This window comes from Sphaerodactylus townsendi, linkage group LG04 (genome assembly GCF_021028975.2).
Source record: "Sphaerodactylus townsendi isolate TG3544 linkage group LG04, MPM_Stown_v2.3, whole genome shotgun sequence".
NCBI lineage: Eukaryota > Metazoa > Chordata > Lepidosauria > Squamata > Sphaerodactylidae > Sphaerodactylus > Sphaerodactylus townsendi.
This window is the reverse complement of record NC_059428.1, coordinates 56,421,084-56,443,029: the sequence shown is the minus strand read 5'-3', so window position 1 is coordinate 56,443,029 and position 21,946 is coordinate 56,421,084. Positions and strand designations below refer to the sequence as shown.

At 39.9% G+C, this 21,946-nt stretch overlaps 1 protein-coding gene across 10 annotated transcripts in view; it reads right to left on the bottom strand.

The window, feature by feature from the left end:
• Positions 1-808: 808 nt before the first annotated feature.
• Positions 809-21,946, bottom strand: part of ROBO1 (roundabout guidance receptor 1) — a 669,323-nt gene continuing 648,185 nt past the window's right edge. For 8 of the 10 annotated variants that reach the window (XM_048495370.1, XM_048495377.1, XM_048495375.1 and 5 more), the window contains 5 exons: positions 21,326-21,735; positions 15,029-15,181; positions 7,945-8,253; positions 4,455-4,675; positions 809-2,453 (listed from right to left, as the gene is read on the bottom strand). In XM_048495370.1, coding sequence (XP_048351327.1) covers positions 2,439-2,453; positions 4,455-4,675; positions 7,945-8,253; positions 15,029-15,181; positions 21,326-21,735 — 1,108 coding nt within the window. In that variant the 3' untranslated portion in view covers positions 809-2,438. Of the gene's footprint in view, positions 2,460-4,454; positions 4,676-7,944; positions 8,254-15,028; positions 15,182-21,325; positions 21,736-21,946 lie in introns of all 10 variants that reach the window. The other 2 variants (XM_048495373.1, XM_048495374.1) reach the window with 2 other exon arrangements.

Here is a 21,946-nt window from a genome sequence, read left to right as displayed (position 1 = left end):
AGATTCATTTACATGAGCAGTTTGGAATTATTTTTCTCATTGTTCAACCAAGAGAATAATTATTACAGATCTTACTTTTATCTGCTTGTTTAGTCTCCAAGTAGGAACATGCAATGCTGATGTTTTGCATCTTAAAGCTGTTGGCTAAGATGGCATCAATGAAACATGAAAGTTGATATTGACCAGTGTCAATGAAGATGGCCATTTGAGCAAATAAAATGAAAAACTAAACAAAACCTTGTTTAAATACAAATCACGAGCTTCCCAATGAAAACCTTGAAAGTACTACATCACAGGATGAAGTGAACAGGGTAGAATCTACAGTGCGGTTGAAAGGCAGCTAAACTTGTCCCAGAAACTTGGGCTATGATGGCTGTGACCATAGAAGATATCATCTTCTATGGGGAAAAAAGATCTAGACTTGGAGGTTGCAGTGAGGGCAAACCTCACCAATGACAGTGAATAACCCAAGCCAAGTGATTCTGTAGAAAAAGCATTATAGTTGAGCACTGGACACACTGAAATGTAGTGTGGTTCCTGACATCCTTAGAAAACATGAGGTCTTTGGAAAAGGATTGTCATTTTGCTGGTTATCTGTATAAAATCTAAATCCTGACTTCCATTCTAGTATAGATTAATTTAGAACATATTCTGCTGTCAAATGTTGTGGTCCTAAGACAAACAATTCTGCTATTTTTTTCACTGTTTGATTTATACTATAACCTGATCAGCTAGTTTGTGTATTACTGAGAATTAGCTCCTAATGACACTCTGTAGGGAAAACAAAAAACTCGACAAGAAAGGATGATGTATTTGAGAACATTTTTAATAAATAATGTGACAAAAATTACTTTTATGATTATTGAATCCTCGGTATGCAAAATTATGGCTAAAATATGAGGTTTCTTACATGAACATAATGAAAAACATTAATCACATGGATTGTTCCCTCAGTACTGCACATCCTCTCTATTGTAACCATTTCTTAAAAATTACCTAAATGAAAATGTTTAGCCCTCAGTAAATACCAAAACACTCCTTTCCTCCCCCTCCCCACTGAGGCTAGGCCTGATAATTGTCCATAAACAAACACACAATTTTCCATTAGCACCAATGACAAAGAAATTTTATAATTACAAAAGAGATCATAAAAAATCTACAGACAGAGGACATCATTCTGTAATTTCATAGGAACTAATGGCTCTATTTCAGTTTTAGTGGAAATCCAATGTCAAGCTAGGCCACAGGAAACGTCAGTGTCCAAATCCTGGAAATGGGGATAATGCTCTGTTTATAGTCCATTCTTAGGTTTGCTACCTTCACCATCTGTCAGCATTCAAATACTCCCAGTACAAACATAGAGCATTAACAAAAATAAGAAAAACACAAACAAAAGCTTAACATTTTACAATAAGACAAAAACGGTTAATAGTTACAATGTTTTACAAATAAAGTTTAGTGATTGTGCTTTTAAAACCAAAAAACAAAAAAGATAAACAGTGCATTACAAAAAACAAAACAAAAACACCAATAACCCCCCTCCCCTCAAATCAAACATAACTTCTTTAAGTGGCACTTCTTTAAGGTGAATTGACACTATAAAGCAGAGGTCTGAAATTTGGGCCAGTCATTATGAAGATGTCCTTTCTCAGAGATGCTTAATAATGTCCATTGCTTTGTGTTTCCAGAAGAACTGGTTAAGACCAACGATTGTTCAAGTAACTGATAAACCTAACTCAATTATAACTGCCAAGTTCTCATTGGCATGCCTTTTTCCTATCCTTAAAAGACTTCTCCAGTACCTTTACGCTTAAAGGGATAATGTATATGCAAATTAAAGTTCTATAAGGGTTTGAAAAATGAATATGTGTGAACCATGTAACCTAAATTATATGAAACAGTAATTTTTGCTGCAAAGGGCTCTGAATGCTGGAAGAAAATGCAATGCAGTGAAACAAATGCAGCCTATAACAACAATGTAAGGTTTGAAAACCCTTTGCATAGATATCATTCTTTGCAACTTGCTATTGTGTAATCAGTGGTAATCTATAAAGAGGTTTATGAACCAGTTGGGTGGCACAGATGTGTTATTCTGCACTGCTTCAGTAAGAGCAAACTAGAACTCCTCCTACTGCCCAAAATTGGAAATAGCAACTAGCTTAGCATCACAAAAAAGGTATTTAATTGCCCTCTTGGCCAGAGAAAATGTGGTATATTTAGCCCAAGGGAATAAACAGGCAATGTTCATTATGATGCGTTTTTTAAAAGAAACATTAAAATAGAGATTAGCATTCTGCTGGCATCAAAAAAAAGACAAGAAATTGTACACTCTGATTGCACTGAATATTATTTCTGGCATCAAATATCAGACTTGAGGCATCTTAAGTGATATCTTTTTGATCAGATTTTTAAAAAATGTGGAACAGTACATCTCTTCTTCAGCTTTCAGTTTCCTGTAAAAAAAAATCAAAATCATTGCTGAGTATTATATTGCAGTCTCACTCAAAAATGTTCATACACCAATTTTGAAAATGAACATACGAAAAACACTTTATGCCACTCAATAGTGAATTGGAACATAACGTGAAGATGTCATACTGTTTTAGCAGGGCTATTGGAAACTTCTGTTGCTCCCTGGAACCTCTGAGTCTTTTCCCTTCCCAGAGGAACAAGTTCTGCTCCATCTAAAAATAAGGACTTTCCCTTCTTGAAAAAGATAACATTAGGATGGGAAAAAAGTGAATGACTTTGCCTCACTGAACAAAAAAAAATCTTCATAGTAAGTTCCAGTGCTTCAGTGAGGCGAAGTCAGTTATATGCTCAAGCTATGAACCTGGGTAGGAAAAACTCCAATTGCCTTTACTCTTAACTGGACTCCATAACAATCTATTCTCACCTTAGAGATCCTAATGGACCATCTGCTGGAGAACTCTGCAACTGAAAACTGCATCGGTTGAAACCTGACCATCTAGCCTGTCATGTTTCACAAATGCCGAAAAGGACAGTGTGGCAACTTGGCTGACTTCACTAATGGTGCTCTGGTGGCAAAAGCAGCTGACTTTGCCACGGCTTTGGTAGAGTGAGCCGTGATATTTTCTGGTGACTGAAGTTTATTTGCCTCATAAGCCATTTTACTAGAGTAACTCATTGGGCAATCAAAGACTTCAAAGTTCCCCCCTCCCCCAGTTCTCCTTTCCATACAAAACAAACAATGCATCCATACTCCTGAAAGAATAAGTTCTTGCCAAATAAAACTTTAGTGCTCTGCAAACATCTACTGTGTGCCACTCTTTCTCTTTTGTGTGAACTGGTTTTGGGTAAAAAGAAGAAAGGACCAAGGTTGGTTAACATGAAAACCTGAATTAATTTTGGGAACAAAAGAGGGATCCAGTCTCAAAATTACAGAGTCCTGGGTAAATGTGCACAACTCCTTTTTGATGGATAGGGCCCCCAATTTGGAGACTCTTCTTGCAGAGATGATTGCAATAAGAAAGACCACCCAAGTTAAAAACACCCCTAATATCTACCTCCTCTATAGGTTTGAAGGGATGTTTTGACAAGGCCTTCAAAATTGTGCCCAGGCTACAGGATGGGAATCTATGAACTACTGGGGTTCTTGTGACCTGGGCCTCGGCCTATATTTTCCTGTGGTGACTGGATCTCTCTGTGAAGAATGGACAGGCAGGGTTTAGCTCATGTCTGTAGCCCCCCTCTGCATCGTATAGTGGATGATCCTGGAGTTTGGTTTCCCACTGGGTTTGTATTCTGGACAAGATGACTTTTCTTTGCCTTTTTTCCCTCTTTGCCTCTGCAACTGCAGAGGAGGAGGATTGTATTTTACCCCCTGGCATTTTGAACAAGCACAGGTGGAGTGATTCTGACTAGCAAACCTGCCTGGACGCAGGGCTATCAAAACTGGAAAAGGAAAGCCACCTGAGGTGCCGGGGAGAAACAGAAGTTTCCAATAGCCTTGTTCGGACAGTAGGGGGTGTGACCTGTCATTGAATGTTGGAGCCCCATTGAAGGAGAACAGGTTGTTGTTTAAGCAGTGGTGAAAAAAGTGACTACTCTTTTTTTCTCAACATTGCTTCACATTTCACTTTTCACAACATCAAATCAGCTAACCAGCAGCAAAGGACTGCAAAAATCCTTGCCAACATCTTAAAATAACTCTCTTCTCCTGCCCAAAATTCTCAGCCAGTACTTAGATCACTGTTGGGATTAAGAAAATATGAACTAGAAATAAATTTGAAACAGTCATCTTGGGGATAAGCAGAGATTAAACAGTATATTTAATAAATAAGTACAATTGGAGATAGCCTTATCCTTGAAGGTCATCAGTCTGAAGCCACTATATACTAAACAATCTAAGTATATGATCTTTAAGAAATAAGCATTTGCACAACAGATTTTTCATCCCCAATGAGCTACTGAAATTGTCATACTGCTATTACCTGTAATTCTTCTTCTTCTTCTTCTTCTTCATCATCATCATCCTCACCTCTCTCATATGTTCTAAATACTTGCATCTCTGCAACATTTCTTCGACTTAGATTTGCTTGTTCTACCCTTGGTCTACCTCCTGATCCTCTTGATGACATGGAGCTTGAGGAACTGGGATCTCTAATGTTGTTTGATGTTGGAAATGTAGGTCTACAATATGGCAGAATATCCTCTGTAGAGAGAATTTTACATTTGTTAGAATGCCATAGAAAGATAGATGCTCCAAACCATGCTGTGCATTTTTTAGTTATGAAATGGTAATAGTTTGGAGTTTATGAAAGTATAAGATACAGTTGTTTAGGAAATCGTGTTTCTTTTGAGGAGCCTGGAAAAGGAAAGCCACCTGAGGTGCCGGGGAGAAACAGAAGTTTCCAATAGCCTTGTTCGGACAGTCTTCCAGCTGAGACTACTTAGATAGTAGGGGTCCCTTTTATTTTGAACTTAAGCTGTAAAAGTGGGAGTCTACCAAAACAACCAAATGCCAGGGAGCTGAAACATGGGCAGTCTTGTAAGGCACCTGGGATGATCTATGACACTGAAAATTTCTAGAACTGAAGAGGAAGAGTGTTGCTGCAGCAAAAGCAGAACATGCTCAATGGCATGTTGTTTCCTAATAACAGAACACTTTTCAGCACTGAAGACATCAACCCTTTTCCTGATATACCCCAAATATGCATGGGCACAAAGAGAGGGTGAGGCAACCGGATTAACATAACTTGATAAGATTGAAGTGAGCTAGACCCTCTGTTAATGGGTCTATCTCTCCTAGTAGATCCACCTAGTAGAGCCTTACATTCAGCTGGAAGCAATGTCCTGGTGGTTCCTGGCCCAGCTGACTACAGCCAGGGCCAGGGCTCTACTGGTAATGGCCCCACTTGGTGGAACTCTCTTTTTAATGAGACCTGAGCCCTGGGGGATTTTAGTCAGTTCCTCAGGGCTTGTAAGATTGAGATGTTCCATAAAATGTATGGTTGAAGACAGCAAATATGTCTTTTTCAGGATGCAAAAGCTGGAGTATATGATCAAAAACATGTTATGACACTGCAGAGTTGAGCAACAGTCACCTCCTGAATACAGCACTCTGTTGACAGCCCAAGACTTCAGCAAACAGTACTTTGCAGAACTTCTAAAAACAATCACACAACTCACACAATTACACAAAACAAGCATACAACATTTATCACTAGCCATGTCTCCAAATGCAAAAGTCACAAAATATAGTCATGGAGTCAAATATTTTTAATGGGACAGAAGGGTGTTTTCTTCCACCAGCTACAGTTTTTTCAAAGGCTCCAACTGGGCTTCACAGTCAGCTAAGTTTAGGCAGCTAAGGCTCCAATTGGGCATCATAGTCAGCAAAAACAGTATGACTTATGACTGAAAAGTGTAGAATTTAATAGTAGGTAAAGGAAAATTTGACTAATCCAAACCTATATGGCCAGTTAGTCCAGTGGGCTGGGCCACCATTCCTTAATTTTAAGGCTGATCGACTTGCAGAGGGGAGTATACTGCTAATTTCCTCTTGGCACATTGGTTGGTGTGCAGGTGGTGAAAGGTGAAGCATTCATAATAGTCTGTGCTGAGCTTTTGAGTCACAATCATAATAACTCTGTATGCTTCTTAAACAGATGGCAGTAACAACAAAAGCTCTAGTGATAAATAATATTGTTTCAATACTAATGCAAATTGAAAGCATTAAAAAAGACAAAATGGTTAAACATTATTGTGTATAAAAGACCAAAAGAGCTGGCTATATCAAGAACCACACAGAATGGGAGGAACTGTGGTCATTGTAAAATATGCAGCACAACGCTAGTGGGTAAAAATTACTTGTTCTGTACTGCCAATGAAGATGAGTATGATGAACAATTGGTGCAACCAGACCTCACTCACATTAGATGGCTACCTTCTGGTACTTATTTTCTCTTTTCCTTTCATATAGCTAGTCATGGGGGTGAGCATTGTAATGTATAAATTAGGAATTTAAGGGTTTCAGCCACACACCAAGAATCCTCCAAAAAGCTAACTATCAGATCAAGGAGGTTGCTGCAACTAAAATGCACAGATTCTTAGTTCAGGTATTATATGGTTCATGTGAGTATGTTGCAGAAAGGATGAAATATCTCAGAGAAATTTGCCCATATACACACACGACCCACCAAGTTCATAATGCATTTCAGTGATTTATTTACAGAAACTTTTACTGGGTAGATAATATCCTTATGCCTTTAACAGATTTTAGATATTTACTATTCTCAACACTGACACAGTACACAGAATCGGAAGGTTTCTGATCCTTACAAACTATGAAGTTTGCTCCAAAAAGTTAAGATGCATATCAGCAACTGTTGATTTTTATTCAGTAAAGATTCTGTATTTACACAGGGGTGGGCAATGGAAAAGAGAGAGTAACTATGTTATCTAATAATGAAGTTTCCAGCTCTGTAATTCTTTGAGTCACAAATCAATACATAGAGTTTCCCCCCTAATATTTTAACTCTGTTTTTGAAGGAGATAAATTACTTAAATATTATTTCCAATTTCAGTGTCACCAGCAAGTTTTGCCACCTGTTCTAAGCTATTAATATAGGAATTGAAAACCAACAATTGCAGTACCAATCCTAAAGTACCCTGCTAATGACTTCTCTTCATTGTGACCTGCCTCCATTTGCAATGACCTTTTGCTTTTGAGCCTATTTAACCAATTTACTGTCCAGTTGTATTATGCTGTTTCATGCAAAGCGTGGCTAGTATCAAGGCCTGGTTTGCCACCTTGATGATAACTTTTACAGAAGCCTATATAGATCCCTTCATACACATTCCCCCATCAGGTCTTACTAGCTTGTATAAACAGAGATTATGCTAGTCTGTATGATCCATTTGCGGTTTTTGTAACATGGTGAGCACTGATATTTGCAGCCTGAAGCCAAGCTACTGTTCTTTTGTTTTTCTTCACATTATTAAAGGTGATTGAAGACACTTTGCTGTAGTTTTGGCTTTCAGGAATGTGAAGAAAAAGGGAGCTTTTTTAAAAAAAAACATTTGGGTGATAACAAAAACATTATGATGCAAAGAAGAACAACTTACATGGCCCTTCATAAATGCTTTTCTTTGGGTTTCTTGTGCTACACTAACCAATGAAATACAATCATGCAAAGCAATATGGAATGTACAACAGACATTAAATTTCTTAAGGGAATTTGGGTTTATTTGCTTATGGCTTACTTTCCTATATTTCCTACTTGATGAACACTTCAGGGCTCTATGTTTGTTCTGTGGTAAGATATAATTAAATTCTAGGAGGCAAGATTTGATGTCCATCACAAGAAGAAGCAGCCCCACTAAGCTGCTATGTCTGCAGGGAGTCTGGGTTATACTGCAAAAACCTTACTCATAACTACACAGAAGTCTTTAAAAACACATGGCCAGTTTTCAACTCACCTTGAAGAAGATGTGTTTTTGCTGGTGTGCCATCTCGCCTTGCTACTTTGTTTCCTCGTAGTTTGCTATCACTTTGCTGTTCCTGTGATTCCCGACGCTCCCCTGAACTTGTCCGCACATCAGAATGCTGGCGGCCATCAGAACCTTCTTTCCCTTTATAGCTTGTTCCTTTTCTTTCCGCTATTCTTTCTGTTCTTGGTTCTATAGAAGAGAGCTTTGGCAACATAACAGGTCGAACCTCCATTTGAGATTTGGATTGGGCAGTGGGAGATTTTATAGCAGGAGGCGGTACAGGAGGGGGTGGCAGGTCTACAGAAGGAAAAAAGAATAAAATTATTCCACAGAATCACATTATTATTACCACTGTTATCATCTCCATGTTGTCGAACACTGTCACACAATTTGGGAGCTAGTTTGTAAGACAGTTCTTCTATCTTGCTATTAAAACATAGAAATGTCAAAACATGGAACATACTTATTATTAATACGTCAGTTTCCAGGTTTAAGAAAAGGTGCTAGCAGGGGAAAGAAACAATGTATACAGTTATTTCTATTCTATGCTTAGTCTGAAATAGGCAGCCTAAAATTCATACTTCCTTGGCTGTTGCTGTTTGCATTTCCTTGGGCTCATTTGATCTGAGTCACAGTCCATGATTTTTATTCCTTATTACCTCCGAATAACAAAGTTCCATGTAGATATTAATCAATCAATATATCTAATTCTCACAAGGTTGCCAACTTCCAGGTAGGGTTTTGAGATCTCCAGGAATTACAACTGAGGCCAAGACATGAATATACTGCTCCCCAGGAAAAAATGGCCTCTTTGGAGGGTGAACTATACAGCATTATACCCTGCTGATGTCTTTTGCCTGCCTCCCCTAAATTTCCCACCCTGGAACTGGCAACCCTAAATTCTTAACAGGGGCCCATCTGTGGATACTTAAATCTGGAGACTGGGCCCTGAACAGAAAATCCTAGATTTTCCGAAAAATATGAAATAAAAACATCAGTGGGTTAGCTGCTCCAAATAATTGAAGCAGCATCTTTAAGCTTTAAGACTTAACAAATGACCCCAATGGCCATTACTAAGAAACCAAAACAGTATTGTCAGCATTAAAGCCTTGGTATCTATCACAGGCATATTGGGGGGAAATGACGCCCGGGGCAAACACCTGCTCCGTGTGCCCTCCTGCCCCTGTGCTCCCTGTGGGACACCTGGAGTGGTGGGGGTGCCCCTTCCCTGAAGCAGACAGATGGCCCCCCACCTCTATCAAAGGCTGGCCTCTGATAGAGGTGGGGAGGCTGGCAGAAGCTGGTCCTGGGCCGGCAGCCTACTGTGAACCTGCCAAAATACCCCTCAACTTGAGAGGTGCTTGGTGGGCCTGTGGTAGGCTGCTGCCCACCCACCTCTATTGGAGGCCAGCCTTTGATAGGGGTGGGGAGGCGGGCAGAAACTGGCACTGGGCTGGGAGCCTTCCGTTAACCTGCTGGATGCCCCTCAAGTCGATTTTTCACCCTCTAATGTGACCTGCTGGGTGGTGCCTGTCCCTCTGGCAGGTACCCCCTGTCCCTCTGGCAGGTACACTCCTGGTATCTATTAGTAAAAGGCAGGAAGAGGACACTGGGCACTTTCCAGGGCTGTTTTGACCTTTGAGGGAGGACTCAGCAACCTGACAGCAGCCACTGGGTGCACTGAAACCACATGACTTTCCATACTCATCCAAGCCCAGCTGTTCACTTCTGTTCAATAGCCCGATTAGTGTGAGCTTTTGAATTACCCCAGAGCACCAGGATGGATAGGGTATAGCCAACAGAAACTGGGGTAATAAACCACAAGGGTTTAAATGAATATTCAGCCAATAGTTTATTGTCAATCTCCACATCAGAGTGTTAACCTTAGATCACCTGGCCTCTTAGAACAACATTTGCTGTACATTTGGGAGTACTGAACAAGGCCCTGAGGAAGCTGGACAGCACTTTCTCTAATGGTGTGTAATTATGAATGAACCCCAATTGAGCACCACAGGTGAGTTGGCAAGGGATTAAGCCATAAATAGCTTCATAGCTACTCATATATAACCATCTCCATGCAATTAGAAATACCTAAGGATGGCCTTTGAGATTCTTTGAGCAGAATATATTTCAGATTGCATAAGTGCAGTAGGTTTCCCATTGTATTGAAATGCGACACCTAAATATTTAAAATATTTCCCTTGCTCAATTTGATGCCTGTTTAACTGCCATTTTTTTAAAAAAAATTAGCATTGAAATGCATGATTTTTGTCTTTTCATAATTGATGGATAGAAGTTCTTCCTGACATTGCCAATATTTTTAAAGAATGCTTGAGCCTGAGAAAAGATAACAGCATCATTAGTGTATACAGAAAATGAAGCTAAGATAATTAGAATCATAGAATCATAGAGTTGGAAGACCCAAGGGCCATCAAGTCCAACCCCCTAAAATGCAGGAATCAAACCACTCCTGACAGATGACCATCCAACCTCTGCTTAAAATCCTCAAAAGAAGGAGACTCCCTCACACTCCTAGGTTGTGCATTCCATTGTCAAATAGCCCTAACTGTCAGGAAGTTTAGGTGCAATCTCTTTTCCTTCACCTTGAACCCATTACTCCTGGCCTTAGTCCCTGGAGCCTCAGAAAACAAGCTTGCTCCCTCACCAACATGACATCCCTTCAAATATTTAAGCGTGGCTATCATGTCACCTCTTAGCCTTCTCTTCACCAAACCAAGTCTCTCTTCGTAGGGCATGGATTCCAGACCTTTCACCATTTTGGTTGCCCTCCTCTGGACCTCGAAGAACATAAGAACATAAGAACTAGCCTGCTGGATCAGACCAGAGTCCATCTAGTCCAACACTCTGCTACTCGCAGTGGCCCACCAGGGGCCTTGGGGAGCTCACATGCAAAATGTGAAAGCAATGGCCTGCTGCTGCTGCTGCTCCTGAGTACCTGGTCTGCTAAGGCATTTGCAATCTGAGATCAAGGAGGATCAAGATTGGTAGCCATAGATCGACTTCTCCTCCATAAATCTGTCCAAGCCCTTTTTAAAGCTATCCAGGTTAGTGGCCATCACTACCTCCTGTGGGAGCATATTCCAAACACCAATCACACGCTGCGTGAAGAAGTGTTTCCCTTTATTAGTCCTAATTCTTCCCCCCAGCATTTTCAATGAATGCCCCCTGGTTCTAGTATTGTGAGAAAGAGAGAAAAATTTCTCTCTGTCAACATTTTCCACCCCATGCATAATTTTGTAGACTTCAATCATATCCCCCCTCAGCCGCCTCCTCTCCAAACTAAAGAGTCCCAAACGCTGCAGCCTCTCCTCATAAGGAAGGTGCTCCAGTTCCTCAATCATCCTCGTTGCTCTTCTCTGCACTTTTTCTATCTCTTCGATATCCTTTTTGAGATGTGGCAACCAGAACTGAACAGAGTACTCCAAGTGCAGTCGCGCCACAGCTTTATATAAGGGCACGACAATCTTTGCAGTTTTATTATCAACTCCTTTCCTAATTATCCCCAGCATAGAGTTTGCCTTTTTCACAGCTGCCATGCATTGAGTTGACATTCCCATGGAACTATCTGGATTATCTGGACCAGCTTGTCAATATCCTTCTTGAACTGTGGTGCCCAGGACTGTATACAGTATTCCAGGTGAGGTCTAACCAATGTAGAATGGAGAGGTACGATTACATCCCTCAACCTAGACACCATAGTCCTATTAATACAGCCCAGGATTGCATTGGCTTTCTTGGCTGCCACATCACACTGCTGACTCATGTTCAGTTTATGATTTAATAAGACTCCCAGATCCCATTTGCATGTAGTGTTGTCAAGCCAGGTGCCACTCATCCTATATCTGCCTAAGTGTAGTATCTTACGTTTATCTCTGTTGAAATTCATTTTGTTTGCTTTGTCCCAGCTTTCTAATCTGTCCAGGTAATTTTGAATTCTGATTGTGTCCTCTGGAGTATTAGCTACCCCTCCTATTTTGGTGTCATCTGCAAATTTGATTAGCATGACCTCTATTCCATCATCCAAGTTGTTGATAAAAATATTGAATAGCACTGGGACCAGGACAGACCCCTGTGGCACCCCACTAGTCACTAGCCACTAGATGAAGGTAGCTACGCTAAATAACATTTTTTATGGAGATGAAGCAGGCTTAAATTGAAAGAAGATACCACCTAGAACTTTCAATCTCTCTGTGTTATTTGATAATTTTGGCTACAAAATGTTAACATGCTGGTAAGAGATTTTAAGGCCTACTGATTTCAGTTGACAAAGCTTTGAACCACAGCCTTTATTTTAATATTTTATTGTTCACTGAAGCTATCATTTTGTCCAGAAAGTCCTTCAAAGAGAAGTTAGACTAATCTAATGCTTAGCTGTCCTTCAATTTTGTATATATCAAAATATATTAGGGAGAGGGAATGCTGCATGGTATAGCCTTTGAAGCTAAGAAGACTTGGTACATGGATGGGGGACAACCAATGAAAACTGTGAAGGAATGCAATGGCGAACCACCTTGGTGAGTTTTTTTGCCTTGAAATTCCTTTGCTGGGATGGTAATAAGTTGGTTGTGATTTAATGGAACTTACATACATAAATATATTAGGACAATAAGTATACAAGAGCCAACATTAGGCTGCCCAACTAGGGTTCCTTTGGTTACAAAGAGCTTACATATTCATTTCAATAGGGAGACTGAGTTCAGTATGCCCCCAGAATTCTTGATTGGGCCACATAACTTTTTGTCCACTTCGTAAGAAATGAATAATATTGATTACAAATGAAAAAGTAGCCCACTTAATATGCCACATTTTAAGCATTTTACAACAAAGGCAATTCAGATGATTTTATACTCAAGTGTAACCAAGTTCACATTAGGAAAAGAATGCTGCTGTGCATGGTATTGAAGGGGTAAGTATCTATTGAAGCATTTTGTGCTAATTGCAGTTTTGCATGCATCAGTAATGACTGCCACAAAGTGATATGCCAAGAAGAAAGATAAACTTTCATTACAGCACACCATTCCTTGCTGAGAGGCATCCTCCAAATCAAAAAAGGAAACTTTTTAGAGGTCAACACAATTTCACCCCTGTGGTATTTATTTCAGAGCTCAAATACAGAGAAAATCCAGAATTAATCTGCTTCAGCTAGTGCAAACTGGCATCCTTGGTTATTAAAAAGAAAATGGAGACCTCCATGGTGAGAAATAAAAAATAAATCTTACAGTGACATCAAACCAATATATGGAACTCAGAGGTAACCAGAAAAGGTCAGTTGTGCTCAGCTATTTCATTTATATATGTCTGCATATCACTGCTGCATTGTTACCTGATTAAAGAAAAACAATTAATGGATACTATTTTATAGCATGTCCTACAAGAAAAATCTTCAATATGTAATTTTTTTTAAGTGGCAGCAACTTTCAACGCCATTCTAAATGAAAGGCTATTGGGACAATGGGAAAATAGATCACCCCAGCATGCAGGACTGGGCCATCCCTTCACTGACCCCTGCTTTCTAAGCCATTGGAAAGCAAGGGTGGGGGAGCAATCTTGTATGCTGTGCTGGGCGATCTCTCTGTGGTGGAGGGGAGATTTAAAAAGCTGAAAAAGTTAAATGTTGTTTGAATTTTTGAATACACCTGGATTTTTAATTGGTAAAAGAACTCCCCCACCCCCAAACGCCAGTTTTTATGCCTATTTCAGACTAAAGTTTGACACACAGTCTATTTTTCACTTGTGGGGTTCTTACTTAAAAAAAAAAAGATTAAAACTTGAAAAGCTTTCCTCATACCCTTGCAAATTATGTGAAGTTCTATAAATATTTAAAAGGGTATAGTTTTGGAATTTATACCCTGTGTTTTCCCTGCACACACACACACACTCCTCAAATAAACAAACATGTAGAAAACTGCTTTAATAACCTCTTGAAATCAGATAATATTCTGTCAATTCAGTTTCAGTGACAAAGGCAGTCTGGACAGAAGCCAAGAAGCCCAGGTGCATTGTGTCATGCCAGTGTTTAATGTAGTCTAATATCAGATAGATGCTAGAGAGAGAAAATACTCAGAATAAAGTACAGATAATAGCACGGACAACCACTCACTGCAAAATTACTTTTGCTCATCATGCTGTGCACTTTGTATTAATTTTTTCTGTCAAGTGGTAGGAATCACAAGGAGAAGTGGCTTGAAAACCCCTTCTTGTAACCCTGGATAAGTATCTATAATATTAGGCTTTCATATGATAATGGAAAATGATGCCCCTCTTTGAAAAATTTCTGACTGGTAATGAAAGTCCTAATCAGATTGTTGTTGTTGTTGAGAAACAGGAGGTGGGGAAATGATGCCTTGTGCTGCCCCTCCACCTCTTCCTCTTTAGTGAATTTAGAAAACTTGACAAGATGGGTAAAGTCTTTGGGAATATATCTTACATGAATTTCTAACAAAGACCTCTGGTTGTTTTATAAAACTGAAAGGTGGTGGTTTAATAAAAAACTGGCCCTCCTGAGGCATTTTCATTAAAGGCTTTCTCTAGACAACATCACAATGTTTGCATTATCCCTCTATATTCCCCAGAGAATACAAGCATTACCTTTTCAGCAGGAGTCGATATTGTGTGTGAAGGCATGAGAGGAGATGATTAGATTTTGCCTTTTGGTGCACAAAGTAACGGCTTGGAACAATACTATGGTTAGGATTAAAATGCAATGATTTTTTTCTGCCTGCAATTTGAATGTTAAATTGTTTCTGGGATGGGCGAAAATGACACTATGGAGGTTTTATTTTAATGAAGATTTTAATCTCATGAATGCATTATTTTCCTCTGTTGTATCCACTTGCAATATCAGGTCTCAAAATAGTGATAGTCAATAGCTGATTAGAGAATTATGGTAGGTCTGTATGTGTGTAACAAGAAGATTAAGTAAAGAATGAAAACAATGATGAAGCTTTCAATGTGCCGTGTCAAATGAGCCCAATGAGAGGAAGGACAAGGCATGGACTCCTACAGCAATTCTATATGCATACTAGAAGAGTGCACATCTAAAGACATTTACCATCTGTGTAGACTTCTCTGCGCAGATGTCCTTGCTGGTGCTTTTGCTTTTTGGCAGGTCGAACCTTCTGTATTACAGCAGCACTCATATTGCTGTCAGTAGATACAGGACTAGTGGGTCTAGGGCAGTGTGAGGCATGATAAAGTCTACGTCCTGGAAAGAAACACATAATATTTAAGTATGAGCCTTGTTTTCTTTGAAACAGCATTTCAATTTGTACACAGAAACATCATTATTTTGACACTGCTGATGTTTAGTGTTATATTATTATAAAATTAGAATTCCTCCAGAGTAAGACAAAACTAAATTAGTGGAAACTGGAGAGCATCATGTAAAAAAAAAAACACAACCACCTCCAAAATCCCATATTCCTACCTGAATTCCATTTATATCAATTGGTATAGGAAAGAAGCAGCAAACATTTTCAGAATCTGCAACACTGAACATCCTTCAAGCATATTGGACAATATTAAATAAAGTTCTTTTGCACTTAGCAGGCAATTGTTGGACTGAGAGTCAAGGAGATATATGAGAAATATAGCAAATAAAAACAGGGCTGTCTTTAGATCAAAGTTCCTTGTGCACCAGATCTAGCAGCACACCTTCATCTGTCTTTCTAGTTGCTAAGGTCGAACATCACTTTTTGACAGCTTTACTTGTAAGCTGTTTGTTGCACATATTCCTGCCTGACAATCTATCTATGTGCCCACAACTGAAATTCCTCTGCCTTTTCTTCATTCAGTCATATTTCCATACAAGGCATTAAGGGCTCATTATAGTTTAGTTACTGAGCCCATATTTTGCAATATTAAGGTCACTGGTTCAGCTCCTGGCCTTTTCAGTTACAGGGACTTAGATGGAAAGTCTGGGAGAAAGACCCTGGAGAGCTTCTACAAATCAAAGTAGGTCGCACTGACTTAGTATGACTTGGTATCAAGATGTGTTATTCTCATAATGAAGTGGCTTTTGTCAGCACACTTCATATCCAGTCCCATAACTTCTAGATGTCCTTGGTCTTGCTCAAGCAGAATTTTTAAAGATGACTGAAATTAAATCAGGTGTAGCCATCTCTGCACAGATATCAACAAGACAGTTTGGATTTAACTTGTACAAAAAGGATTTGTAAACTTCTTTTAATTGATGGAACTAGCAAAAGAATCAAGGAATAGATAATGCAGAAGCATTTTTGAGTGTGCTTGAATTTATTATTCCACTGTTCTTCTAATGACCTCAGGATGGCATACATACACTTTGCCCTAATAACTTAGGCTGAAACATTTATCCAAAATCACACAATGAACTACTTGGCTAGGTGAACAGATAACGTCTTGGTCCACATTTACCACTTTGCCAATGCATTAAAATATTGTTTAGAGAAAAGCCTTAAAATGAATCAATGCAGTTTTATCATAGAGGAATGTAGAAGAAACATAGGCTTCTAAGATCACACCAGAATAAAAGCTGTAAGCAAGAAAGGCAATGAATAAATAAAATGGTGAAAAAAATTTAGAATATTTCACTATTATATATTGAAGAACTACAGTCAAAGCATGTTCTGTTGCTTAGCTGTTTGATTACTTTTTTGTTATAGCAAGTACTAGTTATTTTGTTATAGCAGGTATTAGTTATTGGATACTAGTAGTTGATCAGGCTAAAATGTAAACTATGCATTTGATTGAAGCACAAGGAATGTGAAACAAAAATACACAGATTTATTATGCGGGTGGACGTCTTTTTTTTTTTAACTGCAGCAGTGCCAAAATCTAATGCCTATATGATTCCACTGTATGATTCACTGGTTAAATTCACTGGTTTCTTATGTTCTTAAATGTATGTGTCACATACCACTGATTCAAAGGGTGCTGGCTTTACAAGATTGTGGACCTCTTAAATGATTACATGATTGTGGGTACATACATTTTTATAACTGTTATTTTTAATATTATAGATTTCAAACAAATTTCCAATTGTTTAATAACTTTTATAGAAGAAGAAGAGGAGGAGGAGTTTGGATTTATATCCCACCTTTCTCTACTGTAATGAGACTCAAGGTGGCTTACAAGCTCCTTTCCCCACAACAGACACCTTGTGAGGTAGGTGGGGCTGAGAGAGTTCTGAGAGAACTGTGGCTAGCCCAAGGTCACCCAGCAGGAATGTAGGAATGTGGAAACACATCTGGTTCACCAGATAAGCCTCTGTGGAAACACATCTGGTTCACCAGATAAGCCTCAGGTGGAGGAGTGGGGAATCAAACCCGGTTCTCCAGATTAGAATCCACCTGATCTTAACCACTATACCATGCTGCCTTGCCATCATGGCCATTAAATATTGATAGAGAACCATCAGTTCTATAAATAATTACTTCTTTACTGGTAAACTCTAAACATATGTTCTATAATGTACAGATTCTAAGGCAAAAGGCTGTGAGAAAGAGTACCTTTATCTGCAGCCACTTGAGTAATTACCTCTCTCAGCAATTCAAAAGTGAGAGCTATTAATACCACGTGAAGCCACCAGGTGAAGAACCTGTGGAGAATCGGTGGATTAGACCGACTGACTCCTTTGAGGAAGGCGAGAATGTGTGAGAATGAGAATCCAGAGAATGTCTGAAAATAGGAACCCTGGTTATGATAGGGATGACTGTCAATATAGCTGCCACTTGCCACCTTAATGCTGAAGCCTTAAGCTGTTGTGTGACCTCTTCCTGTAGGAAACCAAGAAACAGACCAAGACCTGAATTTAAGGGGTCCACTTTCTTGCAGCAATATCATTGGGGTGCCCCAAGGATCCTTGGAAAAGAAAATCCCAGGCTTGTATAAGTCTCCATGGTTCCTAAACTGAGGCCGTTTCTGCACAGCCACACTGCGGGGGTGCGTCGGTGTAAACAACGCCAACATCCCCCCCCGGGACTGTTCGCACGGATGTCCCGGTAGGGCGAGGAAGACAGCGCAATCTGCGCAGAGGCTGCACCGTCCCCCGAACACCTTACCATCCCTCCGATCTTCCGGCGTGTCCCCCAGGCCAGGGACACGCCCCCTGCCTTGCACGACAGCGCTGGAGTCGCAGGGCAGGGGGGCATGTCCCCTGGCCTGGGCGACATGCCGGAAGGTCGGAGGGATGGTAAGGCATTTGGGAAAGGGGGGGGGGAATGGCGCCTTCCAGCTGCTGCTGTTCGCACGGCAGCATTTGGAAGCCACTGTTTCTAAAAAACCTCACTCCGGAAGCGAGGTTCGAAAACAGCGGCTTCGCGCCACTCGGGGATTGCGAGGCCACCGCTGCTGCCCGTGTGAACCCCTCCCCAGGGATGCTGTTTTTAGCATCCCTGGGACGCTGTATTCAGCCCGTGCAGAAACAGCCGGAGAGTTTTATCAAGGTTGCAAACTGGACTCTGTGGGGCTACTCTAGAGCTATTAGAACTAGTGAATTTTCCCCTTATTTTTCTCAGCACCTTGTGAATAATGAGTAATGGCAGAAAGGAATATAGCAGTCATTGTTGAGGCCATGATGAGGTCAAGGCATTTACTTGCTCTACATTCAAATGCAGAACAGCTGAAAAGGAAAGGCAGCTGACAATTCAGGTTTGATGCAAAAAGGTCCACTGGGTGTAAGCCAAACTTCTTTGAGATCTGCCTGAATACCTCTGGATTATGGGTCTCTTTTTTTCATCTAGAGTCTCTATGTCCCAGTCTCCTTGAATGTGTTCCGCTGATATGGGCAGAAGTACAGGTCAAGATTCAGTGAACTTTTTCAGTGTAACTGTGAAGATCTGGACCCACCTTGTTTGTTCACATGTAAATTGGCAGAGATATGACATTGTTGGATTTGTTGTTTGAAGTGCTGCAGGGCATGCCAAATTGCCTGTACTCCAGGACACTGATGCTCAACTGCTGTTTCTGTGAAGACCAGAACCCCTGAGCTGGCATATCCAGAAAGTTCCCCGCCCCCCGCAAAAAAAACTGGACAGACTGGCATCTGTGAAAATCTGGAGGAAGTTTCTGTTCACATAGGTTAGATCCGTCGAAGGGTGCTTGAGATCGGTCCACCAGCAGGTGCTTCAGATTGGTCCACCAGTTCGACTTTCTGACTGCTGAGGTACGAGTCAGGGGTTTGTCCTGTCTGTCTGTAATGTCCATTTGGAATAGATGGAGGAAGAACTGCAGTAGCCACTATTGCTCTGGATGTGAATGTCATAATGTCTACAAAGGCATCGGCTAGGAAGGAAACGGCTGTGAAGATGCTCTTTTCCTCAGAGAAGGAACAGAATTTTTCCTCTGCCCTGATAGCAATGGCTGATGTCTCATGAAACTTCCTTAAGGCAAATCCAGCTTTCTGTCTAGGGGGATCCTTAACATTGTCTTCTCCATTCACTGTGAGAAGTTGCCTGTATGTTATCCCAATGTCTTCCATGCTGCTCCCTTCAGTGGTCACAGATATTTTTTGGGGGTAGGGCTGCCCTGGTGGGCCAAACTGGCTGCCTGAAAGACATTGCCTTTGGCATGCTTCTTCATGCACCTCTTAAATTCCTTTTTTTCTGAGGCTCAGGATGCTGTGGATTAAGGCTAAAGTAAGCTCAAGTCAAGACAGAAAATAAAAACAAGGAAAAGAAAAGAAGAGATCTGTCTCTGCATTGCTACTCCCTTGTGAGGCAGGAACTAAACTGAATTCTTAGGCCAACAGGAGGCCAACAAGCAAAGGATTAGTCCTGCCCCTCAAGTAATCAGCTGGAATAATCCAGTCTGAAGATGCTCTTTCCCTCCGAGCAAGAACAGAATTTTTCCACATTTGTACAATTTTGTCAAAATCTATAGTCCCACTCCAGTAATAAGCATAAGCAACTGGAAAGTTGTTCTTTGGAATATATTTGTGAAACTGGCACACTTTTACTTTCCAGTTGAGTGAGGTGAGAAAGTATTAGCATGCTAACGTTATCATCAGAAGAATGCATTAAGGTTTTTGCCTTGGGTTTCTAGATTTATATTGGAAGGTTGCAGCTGCTATTTTTTGCTCCTGCTACCAAAGAGAAATAAGGACTGAAACTAATGTGACTTTTTAAAAAATCCCAGCAACTTTAAAGTAACCCCAGGAGAGGAAAGCAATGCTGATGTTAACTGAAGAAGCAGCTGTAAAGGATGTTTAATTTTTCCATGCCATTTTCCTGCAGCAAAAGCAAAAACTTTTGTTATTGTCCAGGCACAAGACATACACATTTTTTCCCTCTACTGTTGGATGAAAGTGTGGATTTTTAAACAGAGGATGGTGTACATTAGAAAACAATGTAAAAGAAAAAAAGATTAACCATCATTGGCTGTTTTAAATTAAAGAGGTTAGTATATCCTTTCCGAGAACCTCCGCATCACATCTGTTTTGCTTCTAAGTACAGCCTAGCAGAAGCCAGTGGTAATTCCTGAAGAGTAAAGTAGAATCAGCTAACAATGAACTTACTTGCAGAGATAGACACAGATAAACTGTACACTGGTGAATCAATGTAGCTGTGTCCATCCATCTATTATGACAGACCCATCTCCTACTACCACACCATTATAGAAAAAATAGCGCACTGAGAAATATTTTTTTAAAGAAGTAAATAAAAATAAGACCATAATTAAGTGGTATGAGTATTTGTATTTAATATGAATTACTTCTGATTCCTTAGTAATTATAAAAAATAGGGTATATGTTGAAAAATGGAACAGTATTTTTTGGCACTATTTCTTTGTTATTTTCCTTCACATAACATGGGTGTTTTGTTTTCTCCTTTGTGTGTATTTTGGTACATAATAGTTGGTTTTGACTACAAATTTTGAACACGTAAAAGTAGTTCCCTGTTCAGGTCATTACTGACCCATGACATTTATTTGGCAGAATATGTTTACAGGGTGGTTTGCTAATGTCTTCCTCAGTCAACCACTCTTTGCCCCCAGCAAGCTGAGTATTCATTTTACTGATATCAGAAGGATGGAAGACAAACATTGAGCTGGCTACCTAAAACTGACTTGTCAGGATTGAATGCAAGTTAACAGTTTTCAACTGGAGTACTGCTTGGTGCCATGGGGTTCTATTTTGCACATGTACACACTTTTTTAAAGTATTGAAGGTTTCTATTTCTTAATTGCAAGTTCATATATATATTTGAAAAAGCTTTTTGCTACTGTAGTTCACATAAACATATGATATTTTGTGTCCAGGAGATTCATATAAGAGTAATTTTTGACCTTTGTTGTTACTCAGGAAGTTTTATGCTAAATGTATATTTGACAGAAATCTCTGGCTAAATAAAGGAGTAGGAAAAAACCTCACCTCCTACAGCATCTTGATTTTGATGCCTTGCTACTTTAAGACCAGCATATTCTGCTGCTGCTGCAACAGCCTGTGCAAAATCTGCGTCTGTAAAAAAGGATCCATCAGATGAGCTAACACTAGACTGTCCACTAGATATGTTGTCATCTTCTGAGGCTGATCCCCAGCCATTAATCATGGAACCTGTTACAGAGCTTTCCAGATCTCCTACACTTGAAGCAGGTGTCTGCTCAAGGCCACGAAACAGGAGTCTTCTACTTTGCATCTTGGCAACTTCTAGGTCTGCTTCATCCTCTTCTTCCTCTGGTGCATCTGTGTCCATATCTGATAGAAGAGGTCCTGCAATATAACCGTAGGTATGTGGTGGAGAGATAGGCCTTGGAGGTGGAGGAGGACTCACTGGCTGACGCCTGTACACAAATAAATGTTTACATATTGATATACGCATTATATTGTTAACAAAATATTCATAAATTTCTTACACTTTAGGTTTTGTTAACTGTTTCTATTTATTTATTTATTACATTTTATGCTGCCTTTCCACCCAAATAGGATTCTCAAGATGACATTGAAATGAAGAGTTTTCTTTCTGTATGTAGAAATTGTTGATTAGCATATGAA